This window comes from Colius striatus, chromosome 2, assembly GCF_028858725.1.
Source record: "Colius striatus isolate bColStr4 chromosome 2, bColStr4.1.hap1, whole genome shotgun sequence".
In the NCBI taxonomy this organism is placed as follows: Eukaryota; Metazoa; Chordata; class Aves; order Coliiformes; family Coliidae; genus Colius; species Colius striatus.
The window spans coordinates 52,588,406-52,612,418 of record NC_084760.1 but is presented as its reverse complement, the minus strand read 5'-3'; the positions used below and the strand labels follow the sequence as shown (position 1 = coordinate 52,612,418).

The window sequence follows — 24,013 nt, the reverse complement described above, 5'->3', positions numbered from 1 at the left end:
GAAGAGGAGCTTCCAGCTGTGCCGAGAGTTGTTTCAAGAGCTGTGCCAAAGGAGAAGGGGGAGAAGAAATCCTGCAAAAAATTGAAATGTTGATGGTGCTAAAATTGTTCTAGAGGTATCACAACTGGGAAAAGCAAAAAAAGCAGAAGTGGAGAAAGACACAAGGAAACATGATGGGAAACATTTGTCAGAAGCACTGCGCCTGTTTGAAGTCTTACATCCCGTGCTTATTCTCAAGGAGAGACAGTGAGCAGGATGAGAAAGTCGGCCAAGTCTTCGCCAACCTTCCTGTGGTAAAGAATGAGTTTGAATCAGGACAGAATGACAGAGACAGTAAGATAAAAGAGAAACCTTTACCTCCACTGCCTGGACAGCATCTGGTGAATATTTGCAAATTTGTGGCACTCTTTGACTATGAGGCTCGCACTGAGGAGGACTTGAGCTTTCAAGCCGGGGATAAGCTTGAAGTGTTGGATGCATCCCATGAGGGCTGGTGGTATGCGAGGCTCCTCCTGCCAACAGGGTCAGTCTGCTCTGGCCGCAAGCTCCAAGGCTACATTCCTGCCAACTACATAGCTGCTGACCAGAGCATCGAAGCTGAGCCGTGAGTAACCTGTGTAATGCATGCCACAGTCTCATTTTTGTTAGGTTAAATGGGTTTGAGTCAGGAGGTTGTGTCCTTTTCTCTTGCTGAACTACACTCAACCTCCAGTGGTCCTACCAGTCATAACACTAGTTGGCATGTGCAAGGAAAAGACACCATGGTCACAAGAAAATCAATTACACACAGCAGAATGTCTAGGGTTCTGTTTTGGTTTAAATCATTTCTCTCTCTGATATACCCTAGTCACGTGTCTAAGCATCTGGGAATATCAGGTTGGTTGCCATTGAGATGGTTCATTATATGTATTACAGTAATTATGTCAGGTGCTTGCCGTAGAGTGAAAAACTGCAACCTCTGCCCTAAACTGCATTCAGCCTAACCAGCTGCACAGTTACAAATTAATCAGGGTTTCGGGAAGCTGCTTTTACACCTTTAGATCTTACAAATGATGGGTGAGACTCTAACAGATAAGTTTATTACTCTTGACTCTTATTTGTTTGTTCTTGGAGGCAAAGCTCTACTCTCAGGACAAACTGAACTGGAGTAGGTGCTACAAAGGGCAAAGGAGTGGATATAGCAATGGAGTACGAATTGAATTTGTAAAACTTTCACAGAATTATGCAGCTTATGTTTTTCTACTCCTTCAAAACATGCAGTACCTTATTTAATATTCTGAGGTAGAACACAAATCACACAAAATCAGTTGTCTCTCTAGTGAGGATGAGTAAGATCTGAGTCAGCCTGGGCTCCAGAGTTACTTATGTGTATTGCAGTCAGAGACAGCGTTTTCTGAAATACTTTTGACTACAGTTCCAGAGGTATGTTTTGACAAAAATTATCTGTGTGGAAAAAGACAGAAAAAGTGGCATTAATTGTTAGTCTCAGAATCAGTGTTGGCTTCAGAGGAATGATGTAGCTTTTCAGTTAAATCTCTTTTGGATCTGAATCATCATCTCTGATCTGATCTGCCCACCATATTTCCAAGGACTAGGAAGATTGGCTCAGATATGATTATACCATCTTTTATCAGCTGTAGAGTTTGTGCTAGAGTCATCTTAGAGAAACTTTCTAACCTGAGGACCTTAATTTCTGGAGTCTGACCAGCAGCTTCTATTTCTGTATTCAGGCAGACAACCCTTTCAATGGTCATGTTCAAAAGAATTCTTCCAATTGCAGAAATTAATCTGCAGGGAAGGCATTTTCTGAAGCAGTAGAGTAATGGTGGTGGACTCTAATTCAACTCAGCTTGGCCTTTGCTCTCTTTCAAGAACTAGTTTTATTACAAGTCATGTAAGATTGCTGCTTGCTGTTAATACTTGGAAAGTAATTTTCCTCAGTTATACAACAGTCTTAGCTCTTAGAGCCCCTCTTAACTTTCTACACCTACAGCATCAAATACAAGGATAAGTTTGTTAAAATGCGTTGTTGCATAACCACTGTTTTTCTCTTGTTACAGAATAGAACTAATTTTATTTTCCTCTTTTTATATACCTTTCTCTCTTTATTATAAACACTAAGTTTTGGCAAAAGATTTATCCCTGTAGATTATTAGAACACTAGAGAAAAGGAAATGGAAAGCTTTTAGAGCTTACAGATGAAGTCATTCCTCCAAAAAGAATTTTTAGTTTTACATTAAAACCAATCTGGCTAAATATGTTGTCTTTCCTCAGATTAGCTTCTAACTAAGTTGGCTTTAGTGGTATGTATACAAAATTGTCTGCTGTCAGACCACACACACATAACCGTAGATTAATTCAGGTTGGAAAAAATCTCTGAAGGAGATTTGAAGCAGCCATCTCAACTTAAACATGGCTAAAATAAAGCTAGGCTGATTTGCTTAGTTCAGTTTTTCATCCTCACAGTGAGGATTTTTTTTTTTTGCCTTGTATCTAATTGAAAATATTCCTTACCACAATTTCTTCCAAACATTCCCTTTCACCCAGTCTCTGCATTTCACGCCTCTGTGTTATCCCAGTGAAATAGTAAGAGCAACAGTAATGATGATTTAAAGAACTAGCCTTGCTTTCCCTAAAATAAAAGAATGAGAATGAAAAAAGTTAACGTCTCTTTAACAAAATTCAATGATCATTTTCGCTGCCAAACTTTAAATAAACTTCGTTCATCTTTCCATTTTGATTTTAATTAGTTCTCCCTTTTGGTGTTGGCCAATTGTTCGTGGCCATGATACAGACATTTGTGGAAATAGAAGTTTTTATTGCATCCTTAATAACATTTCTTTATGGTTACAGCACAGATCTGAGAAAGAATGGAAGACTTAAAATCTCTTGTTCATCTGCCAAAATGCATATGTGCAATATATCTGCAGTGTGACACTTGTGTTTTGTAATATTTGCCACACACAGTTTACCAGCAGACTTTGAGCTACTTGAAAGCACCCTTTCTAGTACTGGCTAGCTTCTGTATATCTGCAGAGATCATGGGAATTTTAGCTTATTTCTGGACTATATCTCAGATTTGATTCATGGTGTGCCTCTTAGCAAGTTTGTGATGAAAGCCAAAGTGACCATATTCTCTAGCAGCATGTTTGCAGATAAACTTTAAAAAATATGGTATTCATATGCATGCATGGATACTCCACAGAATCAATTTAAGAAAGGGATATAGAGCCATGAAATTTTAAGTCATGGAATGACATAGAGACAACAGGACCACTGTGTAAGTTTAGCCAATGTGCGCTTGAAAGCTGTATGCAGTCAATTTTCTTTTGCAATCATTTCAATTTTGCCTTTAACCTTCAAGATTATTAACAGCGAACTATACCTGTGCATTTTTAGTCAACATTTGACATGGTCTTTATTATAGACGTATTTAGAGATCAGAAAGTCCATCTGGATTTGTATTGTCCGTTCTGTCAGAAGATAATGCTAGATAATTGCTTGCTCCTGGCAAATGACACAGCAGATCATTTTGTCTCCTTGCTGAAGTGTCTGTGATTCTTTTTTCAGGTAGAAAGGCTTCTTTGAACTTTTCCTTGGTAAGAAAGAGAGTGATGTAAAGTAAGAAGGAAAGTGAGAAACTTTTCTTCCTTGGCCCCATTTAGATAACAGTTTTTCTTCCTCAAAGTCTCTTTGACTGTATCCAACATGACTGAGGTAGTACTGATAAGGTGGATCAATAGCTGGATGAAAGGGCAGAAAGGATGTGCAATATCTTCAGTCTGGGAAAATCAAAAATATTTATCACAAAGGGAATTTTTGTGTATCCTTGTCTACTAGAACATTCAAACAGAACTGACAAATAAGTTTCTTCAGACCTTGATAGGAACTGTATGCTAAAATTGAAGGGAGACTTTGTTTGTATTTTGCTAACGTATTTATATTATATAATATAACTAACACACCAAAAGTCAAACTTGTTCTATTTGTGCATGGTATCTTGTTAAAAAGTTTCTTTTGCTTCCTTCCTTTGGCCTAAGAATGAATATCTTGGATGAAAACTGCGTAATAGGAGAAAGTGAAAGAATGGCAAATCTGTGGCTTGGATTCTGCCTGCTGCAGGATTACAGTCCAAATGTGTGCTGCATAAGATTAAATACATCCAAGAAATGCACATCTGCTACCATCAAGGCTGTTTTAGACAGATTGAGGAAACAAGGCCCTTCAATTTTATATTTATCAGTAAAGCTTCTTCTTATTGCTGATTTTTTTCTGCCACCTGTAGGACTCCTTATACTAACAACAACCTGTCAGGTGAAAGGATTGTGAAAGGATTGTCCTTAGTGTCTCTGGTGACAGGTGTGTTCTCCTGGCCCTATCTGGGATAGGTGGGACAAGGCAGCTGGGGAGGTGGAAGCATTCATCTAGTGAACCGTAGCTGACACAATGAACTTACACTTCATGAGGAAATAAATTAGTTACTACAAAAATGTTGGTTTACTTAATACCTAACCAAAAGCAGATGCAGACTATGCTAATGATAAATTAGTGACTGTGAGAACACTTGGTGCTTTTCTTCTCTCTGCATCACAGGTAGAAGTCAAAACCAGAAGCCAGACAGATTTTTCATTTCTAGGAAAGTTTGAGTGATGTTTTATTTGCCGTGTCCCATTACTTCAGAATGCTCTGAAGCAGTTGCAAAAAACACAATTGGCGATACAGTCACATAATTGAACTTGCATGTCCAGCAAAGGCTGGTCAGAAAGAACTATTCAACTAACACCAACATCTGAATTAATAGATATAAATTTCCTTGGCAAGGAATGTGACCTTCCTGTCCCTGTGCTCTTTCTGTGCCTGTTATTCTGCACTATAAACAGGAACCATAGTAACACATTCACCTGCCCTTACTTTATTACTGCTGGTTGTTTTAACTAAACAAGAAAATGACATACTGCCAATTGTTATGGACAACAAATATAGCCCATCTGTGCAGTTAATTTTAATGAAGCAAAAATTAAAAAAACTTCTCACTGTTGGAATGACATGAATTCTTTTCTTTTAGAGGAAATGCAGAGTGTATTTAGAGGGGGTCTCTCACTTGCCCTCCTGATGGACCTGTTGGCTGTTTTTTGAAAGCCAACTTCATTCCATATAAGAAAAAACTATTTTACTGTGAGGGTGATGGAGCACTGGAACAGGCTGCCCAGAGGGGCTGCGGAGTCTCCTTCCTTGGAGGTCTTCAAGACTCACCTGGACGTGTTCCTATGCGACCTGATCTAGGTTGACCTGCTTCTGCAGAGGGATTGGACTAGATGATCTCTAAAGGTCCCTTCCAACCCTACCATTCTATGATTCTGTGATGATTCCTGCCAACATAATTGACATAATTGACTTCTGTGCTGAGGGAAGGAAATCCACACAAATTCCTAGTGGATTAGGTCAAGCATGATCACAGCAACTACTTTTAGTTTTTCCTTGTTTCAGAAACATTACTTATGGAGATTTCTTATGAAGGTATTTCCCAGCTGGTGGAAACCAAGCCCCACACCTCATCAATGAAAATTCACCAGTGAATTCCACAATGAGCTTTTTAAACAACCCTTTGAAAGAAGCAGCTACTTATAGGTTATTTTTGTCAATCTCTGTAATTACTTCACCTTCTGTGACCTGACTTAGCTTTAACTGTTTCATACACTGACTGAATCTGAATGTATGCGAACAATAAAGTGTTCCCTGGAATGACCTGTTTCAGACTTTCTGCGAAGTCAGGTTTATGGAGTTTCTTTGGATCATGTGCATCACTTTTCAAAGTGATGTTTAGAGCCAAAACATCTTGAGAGTCTTTTTAAAGTGAAACCTTAGATTCTGCTGAACACCTCATGAAACAGTATGTAATCCACTGAGTTTTCTGTGTACTCCCTGTATCTCACTATCATAATTTCACTAATACAGCCCAAACTCCATAGGACACCACCAGAATCAGCAGTAACATTTGTGCCAAAATAAACTTGCAAAAAAACTGTTAATTGCTAACATGACTACACAAAAGAGTAGTAGGTTGCTATCACATTCTTGGAACCTGTTACGTTAAGTATGAAAGCTATTCTCTTATAGTCTTTGGTAGAAAAGTTTTCTTTGTCACAGAAATTTAATGAAATGAATTGTATTTATTACAATTCATTGAAATGGTGGTGTGTGAACTCATTTGAAAGTCCATCTTTTCCTTTGATTGATAAACTTTATGTGTGTGCTTTTGTGAATGGATGCACCTGTAAACATATACCCCACAAAGGAAATTTTTAAGACTGATGTTTTTTAAGACCATGCGAAACAGCCCTGTGAGACAAGGTATGTGTTGCAAAGCCAGAAGACCATGCTTTTGATGTTTTTTGGCCTTGTATTCATAGAATCTGAAGTACTCAGATGTTGGAACTGCCATGTGTTGTGGAGTGCCTCTCTTGAATTCAAATAATTGAATATTACAATAAGGCGATTAATCATTTAACATCTTTAGTTGTGGTTGGGCATTCCTGTACCATCTTCAAGCACATCTCATGCTTTATCTTAATTTCTGCTCATTTTTTAAATATGCAAAGATACACTAAACCCAAAAGGAGATTGTTTATAGACTGAAGTGCCAGCAGTATTTATACATCTATATGTATAACCAGGACCAGAAAATGTGTGTTTTTGCTCAGAAAAGTGAAAGGAAGCAGTTCATACAAACTTGTCTAATTTAGGTCACCTATTTTCTGGCAATGGGATCTTCTAAATATATAATGTTGTCTATTCAAACTCTGAGAAATGAAAACAAAAATCTTCCTCCCTTGTCTTTATTTGGAGTTACTGTGTACATTCTACATTATAATCATTATATAAAATTTTTTATTACCCAGTAGTGAAAGGTATGACAATGAATGATGTGAAGAACAGAAACAATATCCTTAAAACCTGCTGACATAGTCAGTTAGCTTTTCTTATGGCACTGTGACACCTAAATGGCCTTTACAGTGCTTTTTAGAAAAACAAAGACCATGTACTGGAAATAGATGGTTTTGAAAATCCCTTCCAAACCAAACCATTCTATGATTCCTATTTGATGTTTTCTTCTTCAGACTCAGTAGGAATAAGCATTGTGTGTGTTAGCCTAGATTAGTTGTTTTTGAGCAATATTATTGGCAAAAACATTTACCAGGTTATGTACAATTGTTACTGTTCAATGGTTGTCTTTGATGGCTCTCTGTGCAGCACAATACAGATTTGTGCAGAGCTGAGTGATCTCTGGGCAGGTTTAGAACACAAAAATAGTAACCAACAGTTCAGCCAGGCTAAGAAGTACTAAAACTGGGCTGATTTTAAACAAACTAGGTCAGGTATCTTTGTGAAGAATTCTTTTTTGTAACATGTAAAAAGCACTGCTGGTTATAGAAGACTTTGGGTCTTTGTGTAGGATCTTGTCTGTACTGAAGAGATTAAGTCATAAAAACATAAGAGGATACCCTACAAGGTCAAACCAATGGTCTCTCTAACCCCATTAATGTTTTGGAAAGGATTTTTTGAAAAGTCCACAGGCCCATCCACTTTCTTTGATCTGTTTCCTTTGTACGTGACCAGAAGCTGGAACTGTTGTATAAGCAGTGTCAGAGGGTACATCTCTGCCATGTCTAATTACGAACCTATTGTCAATACTGTTTATCAGAAGCGTAGATGTTGATACTGTGCAATTCTTTATTTCTGTCTGAGGGCAGAGACCAAGCTATTAGGGGAAAAAAAAGGCGCCAAACAAACAAAAAAAAAACCCACCCAAAGCCCTCTCTCATTTCTGCAGGAAGTTTTATATTTCTAATCAAGTATTTAGGCTTTTTTCATAGGTTGATTGTTGCTTAGTCATGAATGACTCAATAAAACCCACACTCAAAATAAACAGGCACAAAAGGAAATGGTAGTGCAGCACAGATCCATGTGAAAGGCAGGGACCGGTCCTTTCCAGACCACACCTATCTGCCTCACCTCCTGTAATGCACCCAACTCAGCCTGGACTGCAGACCTCAGTGACTTCACCCTCACAGCATTACTCATCAATTCATTTTTCTTCCTACCAGAGATGCTTAACTGTTATGTGTTAACAGATGTGTTCTGTTATTAGCTTACAAACATTATCCTCTGACATAAGACTATAGCAGAGGTATCTCATGCAAACATTACGGTAATGATGCAGCCTACATTAGACAATACAAAATTTACCTCCAATTTACTTTTTAAAAAGATTAGTAATTATGTTTTAGATGCTTGTCTGTAATAAACTGTTTTGTTTTCTTTCAAGTTATGCTTTAAACTTATGCATAGCTAAGAAAGAATATAATTTATTAGGTGATATTAAAAAAAATAATATTTAGTACCATGTGTAAGAGAATAAAACTATTTTCAGTTATTTTAAAATAATACTATATGAGACATATTTGAAGACCTTTCTTCTATTAGAACTTTAAAGACATGACCAATGAGTTTAAACTTGCTTGTCCTTTATGAGAATGTTCATAAATGTTGGTATTCAGATTTACACCTCATAACTGTAAACAAAACTGTAAGAAAAAATTAGAATGGAATTCTAAATCTTTGCAGTTTTCACTTCTCCAGAGATGCCTAGAATTCATCTGGAAATAGCTTTTCAGAAGATGAAACAAAATATCAATCATGAACACATTAATTTTCTTTGTCACTTAAAACAGAAATACTTTTTTTTTTTTTTTCTGTGCTGGTACAGTAATCATAGTCAATGAAAAAAAGAGAAACAAAGCACTGAATTAAACAGTGATTGTTCCATAAAGAATTGCACTCATTGACATTTTCATTCCTTCTATGCAGACTACTCTGTAATCTATATTATTTTACATTATAAATTTATCTGCAGTAATGTTGGTAAACATTTTTCCTTAGTTTTCTCTCACTAAACCAGATATACATCTAGCTTATTTTTTTCCGCTGTATTTATAGCAAAAACACCTTTTCAAATCTTACTGCAAAAGAAGAGAAAAAAGAAATCTGAGACTCACATGTGGAAATGAATATATACCGTGAATTTCAGAAGTTATGAGAACTCAGAAACCTCAATCTTCCTTTCAAAACTACTGATCTTTTCAGTTTGTGAAAGTCTATCATAGTGTATATCATAGAATGGTGGGGGTTGGAAGGGATCTTTAGAGATCATCTTGTCAACCCCCCCTGCTAAAGCAGGATCACCTAGATCAGGTCACAAAGGAACACGTCCAGGTGGGTTTTGAAAACCTTCAGAGAAGGAGACTCCAAAAGGAAGGAATCTCTGCTCCCCTAAGGGTGTGTGGTGAAAAGATCCATACAGAAAAACAAGTACCTGAGGGGCACATGAGAAGGGAGGTGGTGATGAGAACAAGCCTGCTCAGTTGCACTCACCAATAAGGGTATGCTAAGTGTGAGAATGCCTCTTTTCCAGGAAAATTAGCCAAGGACCATGCCAATAAGGAAAAGGAGGGGGACAAACACACAGAGGCACCAAACCTGACTGATTAATGTTAACAAAGAAAATAATCAGAAGTAAAACTGGTCAGTAGCACTAATTGATGGGCCATTAAGAAACAGTAGGCAAACTTGGACTTTGCAACCGATAAGGGTGCAAAAGGGGAGAGCATCTGGGATGTTGGAGCAGATGGAGGAAGGGATTCACAAATAATGTGTGTGCTTCTGAATCTATAGAGTGTGTGGGTTTGTACTATCAATAAGCAACCTTCTAGCTCTACCAGCCAGAGAGGAAGAGGAGGGACTGTGTTTGTGTTTTGTGTGAGTCCTGTGCTCCGTGGATGCTCTTGAAGGCAGTGCCTTGTCTGTGGCAGTCTGTGTGACCAGCCACGTCAGTGTCCTCTCTCTGTGAGCCTCTGAGACACATGGTCAGCTTCACCACTAGTTCAACCTGCAAACAGGAGAGCAGCAGCCACATCCCTCATCATAGGCAGAGACCCTGTGCTGGGCTCCAGCAGCTGAGGAGGATGTCCTTGAGCCTCAGCAGTTAGAGGAGACAGATACTCCTAAATCCCCTTAGTGGTCTTTTAACCTCCACTTCAGAAAAGAGAGTCTTGGCTTTCTATTCCTTTTTACTGTATTCTTTTCCTAAACTCCTACAGATTTCTGAATGTTTAGAAGTGTGTCTATATTGTCAAGCACTGACATGGGTGAATCAGTATCATCCATAGCCATAGGAGGTCACTCTATTTTTTTACTGTTCCAGAAGGACAACTTGACTGGCCTTGAAAGATGGGTATTACTTTTTCTGAATACTTACAATGAAATAAAAGATAAAATTATATCTTATTACAGAACTAAAATGTATGCGAAATCACCCAGAAACTTCCTTTGATGCTGACATACCTTTCCAACATGGCATTGTGATCTCTAATAAGAGAAAGCATGTGCTGGTAGTATGCACACTGATATGGAGTTTGGTGTACTCCAGCTTTACTTCTGGAAGTCAAAGGTGTCTTTAGGATGGCACCTTTCCCATCTTTTTCCCTGAAAAGGATATTCTGAAAAATGGAAGACTGTTTTGGTTTAGAAATTATTCCCCACATGAAACAACCACTCTGTCCTTGGGCTCAGAGTCACCTGGGGGTACCAGACTGCCCAGTTCCTTTCTGGGTTCTCCACTAAAAGTTGTCCTGAGAGACAGCACGAGCCTGCTTAGGCTGCTGGCAATAGTCTCAGGAAGTGTGTGCCCAAGTGAATGTCCAAGAGAGAGCTCTGAAAGAAATGGATGGAGGCAAGAGCATGCTTTTTGTTTCCAAGGGTTTCTGTATTGCTTCTGCACTGAGTTAGCTTTCCCACTGTGAAAAGAAAATAGTTTTTCAGGAACGATTTTCTCAAGAAAATCAATGGAAGGTTTTTTGGAACCTGTAGTGGTTTAAGTGAATGTATGATTGAACATTTTCTTGTCCTTTTGAGTTTCCCTTAATGTTAAATCAATTGATGTTATTAGTGTTCTCTGTATCATGTTAACATTAAGTTGTCCTCAAGGTTTCAACTTTGTTCCTTAGTTGTTACGAAGAGCAGAGTTATTGCTACTTTTAGGCATATTATGGCAATATATCAGCACTTTTCTTTATGTATGTGTAACAAATGCATACAGGTACCAGTAGAATTTTACAACACTATTTGGAAGACTATATGCAGCAGAAGTAAAGTCTGAGGAACACATTTTAAGGTGTTTTTTTTAATTTTTTTAAGAGGTAATTAAATGGCTATATTCCACACCCAATATACCAAAGCAACGCCCATTAAAGCCAATGGTAGCCTTTAATTCCAAAGACAACTTGTTTAAGAACAAGTTCTAAATGCAATGAAATCCTTATCATAGAATTATAGAATGGTATCCAGTAAAAAAGCACTACTGGGATTAAACTCTGATGATTGATTTTAGTCTCTTAACTTGGAGAAATACCAGGGGCATAGGTAACTAAAACAACAAGAAGCCCTTCTTATTGTCCTTGACTTCCCTTGCAAGGCACAACTCCAATGAGGCTTTAGCTTTCCCAGTGGCCTCCCTACATCCTCTGATGACAGTCCCATATTTACCTGAAGTGGCCATTCCTTCCTTCTGTGATCTATAGACTTCTTCTACTTGAGATTGCCTAACAGTTCCCTGTTTAACCATGCAGGTCTCCTGGCTCCCTTGCTTGATTTCCTACCCACTGGGATGCTCTGTACCAGAGCTTGGAAATAAATGTTTCTTGAATATAGATGGGCCCCTTTACCTTCTGTTCCATGGAATGTCTCCTAGTAATTGCTTGAAAAGGCCAAAGTTGGCCCTGCTAAAGTCCAGGGCTGTGATCCTGCTTGGTATTATGTTCCTACTACACAAGATCCTGAACTTCACTATCTCATGGTTGCTGCAGCCAAGGCTGCCCTCAAGCTTCACTGTTTCAGCTGGACCCTGCTTGTCAGTACAAGATCCAGTAGTGCTCCTCTCCTGGTTGGCACTATTTGCATCAAGAAGTTATCATCGCTGCACTGAAGGAAACATCCTGGACTGTGTCAGCTGTGTAGACCTTCCAGCAGATGTCTGGGTAGTTGAAATTGTCCATGAGAACCAGGACCTGTGATTTTGAGGCTGCTCCCAGCTGCCTGTAGAAGGTCTCATCAACTTCCCCATCCTGATCAGGTGGCCTGTAATAGACACTCAACAGTGTCACACATGCTAGTCTGCCCTTTAATTCTAACCGACAAACCTGCCCCTCATCCTCACCTGGACAGAATTCAGTACATTTCAGGATGAGATTTATTTATGGAGATTTCCACAAATCAGATTTTAATTTGGCTGCTGGTTTATTAACTTTTGTTCCTATTGTGCAGTGAAACTAGTATTGAGTGAGCTACACTAATTTACAGAGCTTATGCAGGAGAAATAGTCACTTCCCAGTCATTAGAGAATGAAAAAGTAGAGAAAGGTACAATGGTTTGTCATACTGAAGCAGTCTCAGGGCAAATTAATTTCGATGTTTGCAGCATAGTCAACTGCCATTATCAACTATTGAAAATTTAATGTAGTAGTATGCATAATCCCTTACAACAAAATCACACCATGGTACAGTTATGGCCTACTGAAGTACTTACTAAAAAGGTTTATACACAGTGTGTCATGGCTTTTCTAGGCTAATGCCCAGGTAATCTTTTTGTTTACGTTTACAAGGCAATAAATTTGTTTTAGACTGAAAGAGGAAATGCCTATCTTGTGATGGGTTTTACCACACTTACTCACTCTTGAACATTACCTTATTTAAAGAATCCCACACAATTACTTACGGTAAAAGTCTCTAAAGCCCTGGCAGGCCCTTTCTTTAGAACATAGCTTTTTATTTCTAACCAAACCAACAGAGTAACACAAAACAAATATATTCCTTGAACCAAAACAGACTTAGAATCTCAGAATCCTTTTTGACATATCTGCTGCCTCTTTTTTTGACTTAATAATCTCCTGCAGTTTCTTTAGCTGGGCTTCCCTAGCGATTTGTTAGTACAACTTGGGGCTCCTTTTGGGTCTCACGTGTACACAAGGTCAGTCTGCCAGGGTAGGTGAGTGTTTCACATTTTCGCCATGGTTACACTGCAGTCATTGTGATTGTGTGGAGTAAGCTACTGTTCAGCATTAGAGTCGACATTTGGCAAGGAGTAAAATTAAAACCTTTTTTTTTTTTTTTTTTTAAGCACTATGCAATATGTAAGGGTGGCAAACCTGGTCCTTGAGTCTAGAAGTATAAAGCTTTTTTTTCCTGGAAATTACTTGCAATTTACCATCTTGGTAAAAAGAAATGGTAGCAAAAATTTTGCCCAGTTTTGGTTTTAACACATGTACATTCAGTCTCTAAAGGATTACCTCTGTTGTAACAGCAGTACATTCATCAAATTACAGTATGTCAGCATCTGTGCATGTTGTATTTTGCAGCAAAATAGTGACTATGGTATGTTACACAAGTCTAAATAGTCTCATTTAAACTAGAGTCCCTTTCTGTGGATGAATGTAGCACTTTTGCCCTAAAGCTCACGTTCAGAGAAAGGAAAAATAGCTCCCTTCTCCTGCTAAAATCAAAATAGTTACTTCTACTTCTGTCCTTTTTATTCTAATAGAGGGAAGATATGGCAGTGACATTTCTTGAGAGTGCTTTATTTTATTTTTGTATCAAATAAAAATATTTATCATGACCTGAAACAAATAGAAGGATATTGCTTGGTTGTATCTCGTTTGCAATAACTTAATCCTTTCTGAACTAAATTAAAGTAAAAATGCTCATATTTTTATGGAAACTCCATTTGAAAACAGAAATGGGAAAAAACCTTAAATTTTATTTTTTTTCATATTGAGTACCTTTACAAATTAAGCTATCATATTTTATTCAGAAAATATAAGAAATATAACTTTATTTTCTTTCCCTTTATTTTTATTTTGTTTCTTATGTTATCACTTCTTATATTCTGCCTTCTTACCAATGAAACTCTCTCCAGTCTAACATAAAGTTAGTGTTTATGGAAAAACACCAACCAGTCAACTGTAATCTGACAAGAACATTAGCAAAACATTATCCAAAAGCCAAGAGCAAAATAAGATGTTATTTTCCAGAACTATATTTTGCTTTGTAATGGTTATTTAAAGAAAAATCATACTGTTAATTTCAAAATAAGGAAAACAGAGTTGGAATTTACAGCATGTTGCTACAGACAGACTGTCCCTTTCAAACAATCATACTTATATGCATAATATAAGCTAATACTACTCTGTCATTTTGATTGATCTCTGGTGCTTACATAGCTTAGAAATCAGCCTTTCATTTTTCACAACTATTCACATTTTTTATGTTTTCCCCTGTGGAAACAAAACCAGACTTATTCCTCCCACTGTCATTGTGAAAAGACTCAGAAGCTCCAGGTCCCACATACAATGCATGTGGCTAGTCTTCATTCTAGTTCTTGATAAGTTATTCAATGACGGGATCTGAGCAATGGTCGTGACTCAGATCTTTACATATGAAGTAAATTAATTGTGGTTGCGAAAGACTAAGTATGCTGCCCTGCATAACCGTCCCCTGAAAACCTGAATTTCCAGTTTCACTTGGAGAGAACTAGTTTCTGATTATGGTAAATAAGTAAGCAGAACTGAGCTATGTCACTATACATGAATGTTAAAGTATTCCCTTGGCAAGTACAGACATGAGTGGTGGGATGAACTAAGAAAAGGAAAGGGAAAAGATCTGTAGAAACCAATCCTTACATTGAAAGTTAGCCTGTGAAATTGGTTCAAGAGATATTCTCTGAAATTGTTTCCCCGAGTAGGACTGCAATTGCTGCCAAAGACACGTGCCCTGTGGGAGCAGGATGAACTGGAAACCAGTGTTTGCTGAGCAGCTGCAGCAGCTCAGGCAGCAGCAGGTTATAGCCCTTGGACAATAAATACAGTCGTCAGTTTTGTCTTGTCTTTATTTTCTCTTCATGATTGCCTGTTCGATCGGGCTTTCTCCCTCTCTCCCTCCAACCACTTGGCAATATTCTACAGTCTTCACTGCTCTGAATTTTTACTGTCCTGTTTTCTCCCTCCCTCTTGAGTGTCCTATGCATTCCTTTAAATTTCTTCTTGTTAAATGTTGTCCTTATCCCATGCATCCTTCAGTATCTGTTAATAAAAGAGAATGAGAGATAGACATCATTAACAGCAATCCCAGGCAAGCCTATAGAAGGAGGTAAGCAGAAAGGGCTCTGTTTCCAAAGGACCCAAAACCCAGTCTTTGGTTTTCCAGCCTCTGCACAATGGAAGTCTTCAAGCCCAAAAGTAATTCTGGTCTTTTCACTATGTAGATTCTTGTGCCATAACTGGGAAGGTTTGTGTTTTTGAAAATGCTCATGCAAGGAATTTTTTGCAAGTTTTCATCTTCATGGTTTAGCCTAACTACAGGTTTTTTTCTGGTTTTTATTTTCTTTTTCCAACTCTGCACTTGGGTTCACTGTAGATTATAAAGGGAAAATTAAAGCAGTCACTGGTCATCTCCCAGGTTCTCCTTCACACAGTTTATAATTTGTAAAGTGCATCTGTTTCTTAACTATGTTAGGTCTGGAAGGCTTTCATCTTTGCAGTGATATTTCCTAATTTCTTGAAATATCATCTCTTGGAGAAATGATATTACTTCATTAGCCTTATCAATATTTTAGTTTATAATTTTACTTATTATTTTATTTATTAGCCTTATCATATTTTCCATCAGAATAACTTATTCAGTTGTTTATAATTTTTCCAGGCTTTACTTGATTGGATGTGAATTTTCCAGGGTTGATACCAGGCACAGGCTGCCTCTTTCTCTCCCTGAAAGCAAAAAAAACATGTCTCAGAACAATACAAGGAATCCTTTGTGCATATACTTTGGAGGAAGTATGGTATTTGGTAGGGAAGACTGCTATACTAAAAGTGTTTGCTTTTATTTCTAAGAAAAAATTGCTTCAAACTAACCAAGCCCTAGAAAAGAAAATTGAACCTTATATTGAACTGAACATATTCATTAGAATTTGACAGCTGCATTCTGTATTTCTGATATTTTGTGAAAACCCGGCAGGTGCTTGGAGGCTTCCTCTCAGCACAGAAAGAATTTGCTGGTGGTGCCCTTGGTAAACTTCTGTCTCTGCTTCTGCACTATTGTTTACCTACAGCGGACTGTAAACCTGGTATGGATTTAAAAAATACTCCTTCAAAAAACTCCCTTTTTAAAAACCCTGGCATGAGTCTGCTGGCTCAGCAGCCCTCTTTGTCCTTAATGGATGAAGTCCAGTGAAGAGTGATGCATGCAAGCCTGTTTAGGTTTCCCTGTTCTGAATAAGGGCAGAAGATTCATGACATTCAGAGTATGTTACAGACCTTCGCCTTTAGCCTTGTGTTCTCTGCAGTGTCCTGCAACTTGAACAAGAAACTGAAATAATCCCCCTTTATATCCCAGCTACAACTAATTATTAAAACAAATTTGTTGAATTAAAATATAACAGGATGGTCATATGATGTAAGTAACTGAATAAGACCCTGGAAGATTTCTCCCTCTGTCTCTTTAGCTCTCTTTAGCTCCATGCATCTGTCCTTGTTTACCATGAGCTGTTGCTCTCTGAATAAGCTACTACATACTGCACAATGCTAGTTTCCCTGAAAGGTAGGCCCTAAGCCCTTCCAATTAGACATCCAAAACTAGTTCAAAATGCTTAGAATAATGTTTTATTGCCTTAGTCCCTTTCTGTGATGTTTCTGTACTGTAAAAAATACTTTAAAAGCAGAAGTGCCACAGAAAGAAATTAATGAATGTTTGTGAAGCATTCAAATCTTATAGTCACGAGTTTAGAATTTCTGTTGGAATATGGCTTCAAAGGGTTTGACCAAGGAAAAGGTATGTTGTCAAAACGTTTCTGGACCGTGGGTGGAGGTCTTTGGCTGTGATTTCTCCAATGCAAAAGCAAGCACTTGGGTTAGGAGAAAGGAAAAAGAGCTTCTACAGGAGAGGACTGGCACAGTGGCCATGCAAGGAAGGCTGAAGCTGCAGAAAGGTTTGTCCCCTTAGGATTTTTGTGCCTGTCCTGTGCCTTGGAGTCTTCCTCCATGGGACCTGGTCCATGTCTTATTGCTTGGTCATTTGGCATGACTGAGGATCTTTGGCAGAGGTCAGTCTATGCCTAAGGTTAGGATTAGGAAGCAAATGAATACTAGAGTTCCAGAATGACTGTTGCTGGGACTTCCTTGGGACTATCCAAGGAAGATCAAAGATGCAGAAAGCAGCTTTTAGGCTAAGGCTCAAACCAAGTCTTAGATTAGTATTAGGGCTTGAATTAGTGAAAAACCCTAGACTTCCAGTTTGAATAAAGCTATAAGGGTCTGCCCAGGAAAAGACTTTTCTCCCAAGAAGTGTTTTATCTGACCCATGACTAGGACCTTTCACTGAGGCTCAGCACACACTTTGCATTAGTCATGAGTTAGTATGTTAGGGATTTAGGAGAGACGAGGCATAGAGCTGCAGTGGAAGGGCAGTGTGTTATGTCTGTGTACTGTAAAAGGGCTGTCCAAAGAACAGTAAGCTGCCAAAAAAGTGTTTCACCTGAAAGATTTTTCATCTGCACCAAGGCCAGGAATCTTTTTGTTTTGAGTGTTGGGTAGAGATAATTTCATGAAAGAAAAAGAGCCCTTTAGTTTCTATCTCAAATGAGGGCATTGCACTGATATGATCAGAAGAGGATTGTGCAATAATAGGAGAGAAGAGAGGGAAGAAAACTCATTTTGCATATTGTTTTTTGGATGGGAATATTTGGTTTGTGGTTTGTTTTTTTGGGTTTTTGTGTTTTTTTTTTTTTTTTAAATTCCCCCCCCTCCCCGCCCCCTGGGGTTTTATCATTTTCTAGGCATGTTGCCAGGCACTGGAAATAGCATTTAGAACTTTGCCTCCCTGTCTTTCTTTGCTTTAGTGATTCGGTCAACAGCTATGCAGCCTCCAATAACCCTTGGTCCATATTAGTCTTCCCCTCTTCTGCTTTCCAGCTTAGAAATTCCTGCCATATCTTCCCTCTATTAGAATAAAAAGGACAGAAGTAGAAGTAACTATTTTGATTTTAGCAGATTTTTGTGTAGTAAAGCACAGGGAGACACAAAGCAGAGCTAGGTAAATGGGGCTTTGACACTCAGACAGAGATCAGCAGGGCATTGTGCCTTAGAGGACAGACAGCTCTGAGCAAAAGCAGTCATTGAGCCAGGTAACACCATAACTCATGAACTCATGATTCCATTTTAATTCAAGCTGAACAGAATAGAGAGGCAAGAGTAAGAATGGGTGAGGTGACATGATCTGTTTCTTAAAAAATTTGTCCTTCAAGTATAACCACAAGCATTCAGCTTGATGAAGATATATCCTGTTCTTTGCTGGAGGAAAAGGATCATAAGAAAGGAGCATGAGTTTCAGCAGTGATACTGCTGAGAGTATCATGAGTCAGGGAATATCTTATAACAAAGCCTTCTATCATCCAATTATGATATTCCTGTGATCAGAAACCTGCCAGCAGAATTGATGGCCAATAGAGATGGGATTATTATGCTATGAATAATGACAACAAAGCTCACTGGTATTCTAGTATTAATTATCCAATATATGGTCGCCAGAAGTGACCTGGAAGTAACCTGGAATTTTTAATGAAGGGATTCCTGAGAGCTATGAATGATGGTGGTAACAAGTGATTTTGAGGAAGCTCCTAGAAACAATCCACAAAAAGCAAATCTGGCATTCTACACTGAAAATGGAATTGGGATGTTAAATGCAGTGTTGGCCAAGAAAGCATGTTCCTGGGTCTCACTGTCAGAAATGCACTATTGCTGTGCTAGCCATATAGCTCCTGCTAGAAATGGAAACTTATGTTCAAGACTGAATGCACTCAATTTCTGCCATATCTGGTAAGCTACTGATGCTGCATTGGCAACCGTGAACCAAAGTGATCTGTCTGAAATCTGAAGTTCAGAGTGAAACTGTGTATGGTTGTTAACTGAAACTTTTCCTGTCTAATGCCAATGTAGCGCACTGAAGGCTGAGAAAGTGGTGATTAAGTAACTTGTGCCATGGATAGTGTGTGATGTTTTAGTTCTGTTTTTACAAGCCTTTTATTTCTTCATCATTCTTTGAGCTAAAAAACATGAATAGATTTGCTAAGTATTGGGTATTGTTTTAGTCTGACCTTCCTATCCCACAGAACAGTATCGCCTAGTGGGCAATTACTTTGATTCATTATTACTCTTTAGAGTACTTTTTCTGCCAAGATACACACTTTTGGATGAAGTAAAATGTTAAGCCTTTGAAGCATAAGTTCAATTGCTAGGAGTTGAAATAAGCCCTTCATGCTTTATAGAAGGAATTTAAACTTGCATTTATAATGAAAATAATGCTTTAAATTCAGATGTGCTTCTGTTAAAAAAAAAAAAAAGCAAATAACAAGTTAAAGTATTTGCTTTGAGGTTAAGGGTTTATTTTTTCACAACCAGTATTGCCTTTGGTATTGTATGATTGTTATTACAAACCCAATGACTTTGAACTAAGAATTCTATATTCAAGTGTTATTAAAAGTAATTTTCATAATATTTTTCTGAAACATTTTAATCAGACCATATAAAGTCAGGCAAATGAGGTAGCATAAAACATGTGTCCACTTTTCACTCTCCATAGTAATTGCTTCAGCTACACTTACCTTCTCAAATATTGTTGCTCAAATCATCTTAATTTGCAAGTCAAGATCTTGTTAACTGCTAAATTCATCTGGAGTCAGAACCTACATATTTCATATCCTCCATATAAAATTCATACTGATTAACTGAAATTAAGTGTTTCTAATCTAATAAAGACAAACATATAATTTGAAATATTTTTAAGTCAAAGGAAGAGATACATATGCCTAAATACAATATGCATTTATGTATTATTTACCAAAATTGTAGTCTATACTGTAGGCATGTTTTTACATACACAAGGGTAGTACTATTTTAAATTGTATTTACCAAATAAGCAAATAATTTCCTCTTGTTTCGTACATCATATAGTTTTCAGATTTAGCAATTTGAGTTACTAGCAGTGTATGTACAAATGCTAAGCCATGTAAAGACTATACTTTTTTACTATCCTTGACATAAAATTCAACCTTGCTAACAAGGCAGTGGATGCTCTTTTGGCTTTAATACAAAATTAAATCCTTTGGAAAGGATGCCGTCCTCCTAATCCATGAAGAAAGGGGACATACACTAGTATGAGAACCAGTCACATTACTAAGTGATATAGTTAAAGGTGAAAAATACCAGTTCAATTTTTTTTCGGATCATATAGTTAGTTTTCAGATGTTATTCTCAGAGCTGGTGTATTTAGACATTTCAGAAATATTCTAATTCAGTTTGTAGGGCAGATCAATTTTCTTTGGTACTTGAATAGTGTTGAACATATACTCTGTCCTCTCATTCCTTTGACAAGAATTTCGTTCAAGGACTTGAATGTTTATTGATTGCTTAGTTTTCTACAGTCTAATTAATTAATTAATTTAATTAATTAGTTGAATTAATGAACACATTTAACTAATTAAAATTATTACTAGCACATTCAGGCTTTCTAATGAGATTTCTTTCTTTGCCAAATATGTATCAAGGCCTTTTTTATCCAAATCAGCTTCAAGTCAGAGGACAGGAATGCAGCCTGGAATATCTGGATTTAATTTTCTTTTATTAATGAAGTAGATTCAGTGTGGGTTAGTGCCAGCTGTATTTGCCTCTTTTTATTTCCTCTTTATTCATAGTAAGCCATTTTTCATTCCTCATGCTTGCTCAGACAAGGTGTCACCCAATGTTCTCCTTTATTTCCTTCATTCCACATGATTATTACAAGCCTTACAGATACTGAAGTAGTTTGTTGATGACTCCTTCTGTACTTTTCACTAGTAATTGACAAATCAAGCAAGTTAACTGAATAGGCAACTTACGTATGGCATGATACATTGATTTATCTTAAAACTTTGCATAGTAGATTTCAGTATGATTAATTGAACAGGAGTTCTCCTGTGAGTATATGGCTTATTTCTAACAACTATTTATCACCATTTGCTTCAAATAAGAGGTGGAGCTAATCTTGGAAAGAGCTTTGTATGTTTGTTGGATGGAAGCTGAATGCCACACCAGTTGAAAATGTTGACTCATCTCATTTCCATTAAATGAAAATAAATTTTTATTTCATTAAATATTTTATTAAAATATTATTATTAAATATTTTTAATTAAATAAAATAAATCTTATTTTCATTAAATTTGCACTCAGCACAAAGTAGCAAAAGAGCCGAATAAAACTATTGCTTGGACAAAGTTTACAAAGTTCTTGTAAACTACAGTGTTTAGCGAGAGGAAGGAGATGTTTTAAAAGACAGAAATAGGAATATATTTTCACAGAACAAGGATGTTGCAAGAGTTAGAATGATTTGAGGGACATATTGGTTTTGTTTATCTAACAGCAACAGAGCTGAAAAATTACCAGTAACCCTTTTTGAGATATAGCTGTGGAATGGGGATTTTGCAGGGTGGTTTATATCTTGGAACCTGAGAGCCCTTCTGCATTTCAGTGATCTTATGACTTTCAAGATATTTGAGTATTAGCACATACCTGCACCACTGGACTTGGCATCAATTTCTGACAGTAGTCTTGGCAAAATTTCTTGGTGAATTTTTCCTGGGATGAGACCAGTCTGTCACTTCTGAATTCTCATTCCCTTGAAATCAGTGGGACTCTGCATTAGCAGTGAATTCCAGATTTCACTCAAATGTGTAAGCAATCTTTTCTAGCTATAAATTTGTTGTGTGGTTCTTGTTGTCTTTTTTTTCTCCCGTGCTACTGGAATTTAATTAGCGTAGCACAGATTACCTTTTAGTAAATATGCAGCTTGTTTATAGAAGCTAAATTGTCTTCCTAGTACCTTTCACCAACTAGTAAAATTAATGTTTTTTTATTTGTTTAGATGGTTTTTTGGCCCCATCAAACGAACAGATGCCGAGAGACAACTGTCATATCCTGGAAACCAGGCAGGAGCCTTCCTAATCAGAGAAAGTGAAAGTCTAAAAGGGGAATACTCACTTTCAGGTATATTCTAGTTCTTCATCTTAAGCAATGTTTTAAAAATTTCTGATGTGATACGGACATTTTTAGTTTTGAGAACAATAAACTGTGGGCATGAAAATGAAATTAAGTTCATAATAATATTTATTTCCCAGGAGATATATAAAGAAAACTTGGCAAGAGTAATTTGAGGTTTTAGTAACATTTATTTTATAGGCTTTGTTTATTAATATGTTCAGAACAGAAATTAACTTTCTTGTGCTTAGTACTTCCAGTGTGCCATTTGCCTTAAAATAGAAAATATTTTCATAATTAAAATGCTGAAAATACACTACCATTCTGATTAGTACACAAAATAAAAATTAAACCATGTTGGCAGATATCTGCAGTTTAAGAAAATGAGTTTTTTCATAGAGCACACCCTTGGGTTTATATTTATTTGTCTTCACTGGCAAAATGGTGGGAAGATCTTCAAAGCTCTGCTATAGAATCAGTCATATTTCATTGAAAAGTTAGTTGTAAACATAAGTAAAAAGTTAGATTTATGATGAGGATGAGTTTTGAAGTGTATTTGAAGTCCTTTATTTGAATCCAAAAGGTTGTCAAAAAAGGACTTACTCGCATATATGTACATATTCTTTTTCATGTCATAGATATTTGCCATATTAGATAGCAAATGTAATGATTGTTCATTGGTTGGATTTTTTCCGTTAACATTTTTAAACTTGTCTTACAAGGGTGAATCAAGTGTATGACATAATTCATGAGATGGCAGGGCTATACACCCAAACTTCCTAATGTGCTCTACCTATATGCTTTTATATGCCAATAAAGACTTTTGATGTTTGTATATAAGCCCTAAGTTGTCACATGCAGAATTATCTCAGTAAAATGAGAGGCACCTTGCACACAACCGGATTCTTTCAAACCAGCTCCTTTTTGGCCTGGATATTTGTGTCAGTCACCTTCTGAGCATTACGCAGAAGCACATTAAGCAGCTTAATGAACTTTTGACACATTCTTATCTCTCTTTACAAATCATAAGGAAAAGATATGCAGCTGCAATGTCTTATGGTACTGGTATTGTTGCTTTCTATTGCCCATGAGTGAAATACAAGGAAGTTTATAACAAGCTGATAACAAGAAGATATGAAACCATCAGTATGGATTTCTTCCATGCTGTTTCACTTGATGAAGGAAGGCTTTAGTGATACTGAAGAACATAATACATACTTAGGCAAAGTTTCAGCTACAGAAGCCAGCCTTCCTTCATGCACACACATGGGTTGTCCTCTAAGCATGTATTCATGAGTGGACAGTGAGGTGTATCGAGAGCTGGCTGAATGACAGAGCCCAGAGGGTGGTGGTCAATGGCACAGAGTCGAGTTGGAGGCCTGTGGCCAGTGGAGTTCCACAGGGATGGGTTCTGGGGCCAGTCTTGTTCAACATCTTCATCAATGACCTGGATGAGGGGACAGAGTGTACCCTCAGCAAGTTTGCTGATGACACCAAACTGTGAGGACTGGCTGATTCCCCAGAAGGCTGTGCTGCCATTCAGCGGGATCTTGACCGGCTTGAGAGTTGGGCAGAGAGGAACCTCATGAGGTTCAACAAGGACAAGTGCACAGTCCTGCATCTGGGAAGGAACAACCCCCTGCACCAGGACAGGCTGGGGGTCGAACAGCTGAAGAGCAGCTCTGCAGAGATACCTGGGAGTCCTGATTGATAATAAACTAAACATGAGCCAGCAATGTGCCCTTGTGGCCAAGAAGCCCAATGGCATCCTGGGATGCATCAAGAAGAGTGTGGCCAGCAGGTCAAGGGAGGTTCTTCTCCCTCTCTACTCTGCCCTGGTGAGGCCTC

General features: G+C 37.6%; 1 protein-coding gene across 1 annotated transcript in view; it reads left to right on the top strand.

The window, feature by feature from the left end:
- FRK (fyn related Src family tyrosine kinase) overlaps positions 1-24,013 on the top strand; it is a 52,504-nt gene continuing 28,491 nt past the window's right edge. The window contains exons 1-2 of the mRNA XM_061989521.1: positions 1-604; positions 22,053-22,174. Coding sequence (XP_061845505.1) covers positions 171-604; positions 22,053-22,174 — 556 coding nt within the window. The 5' untranslated portion in view covers positions 1-170. The remainder of the gene's footprint in view (positions 605-22,052; positions 22,175-24,013) is intronic.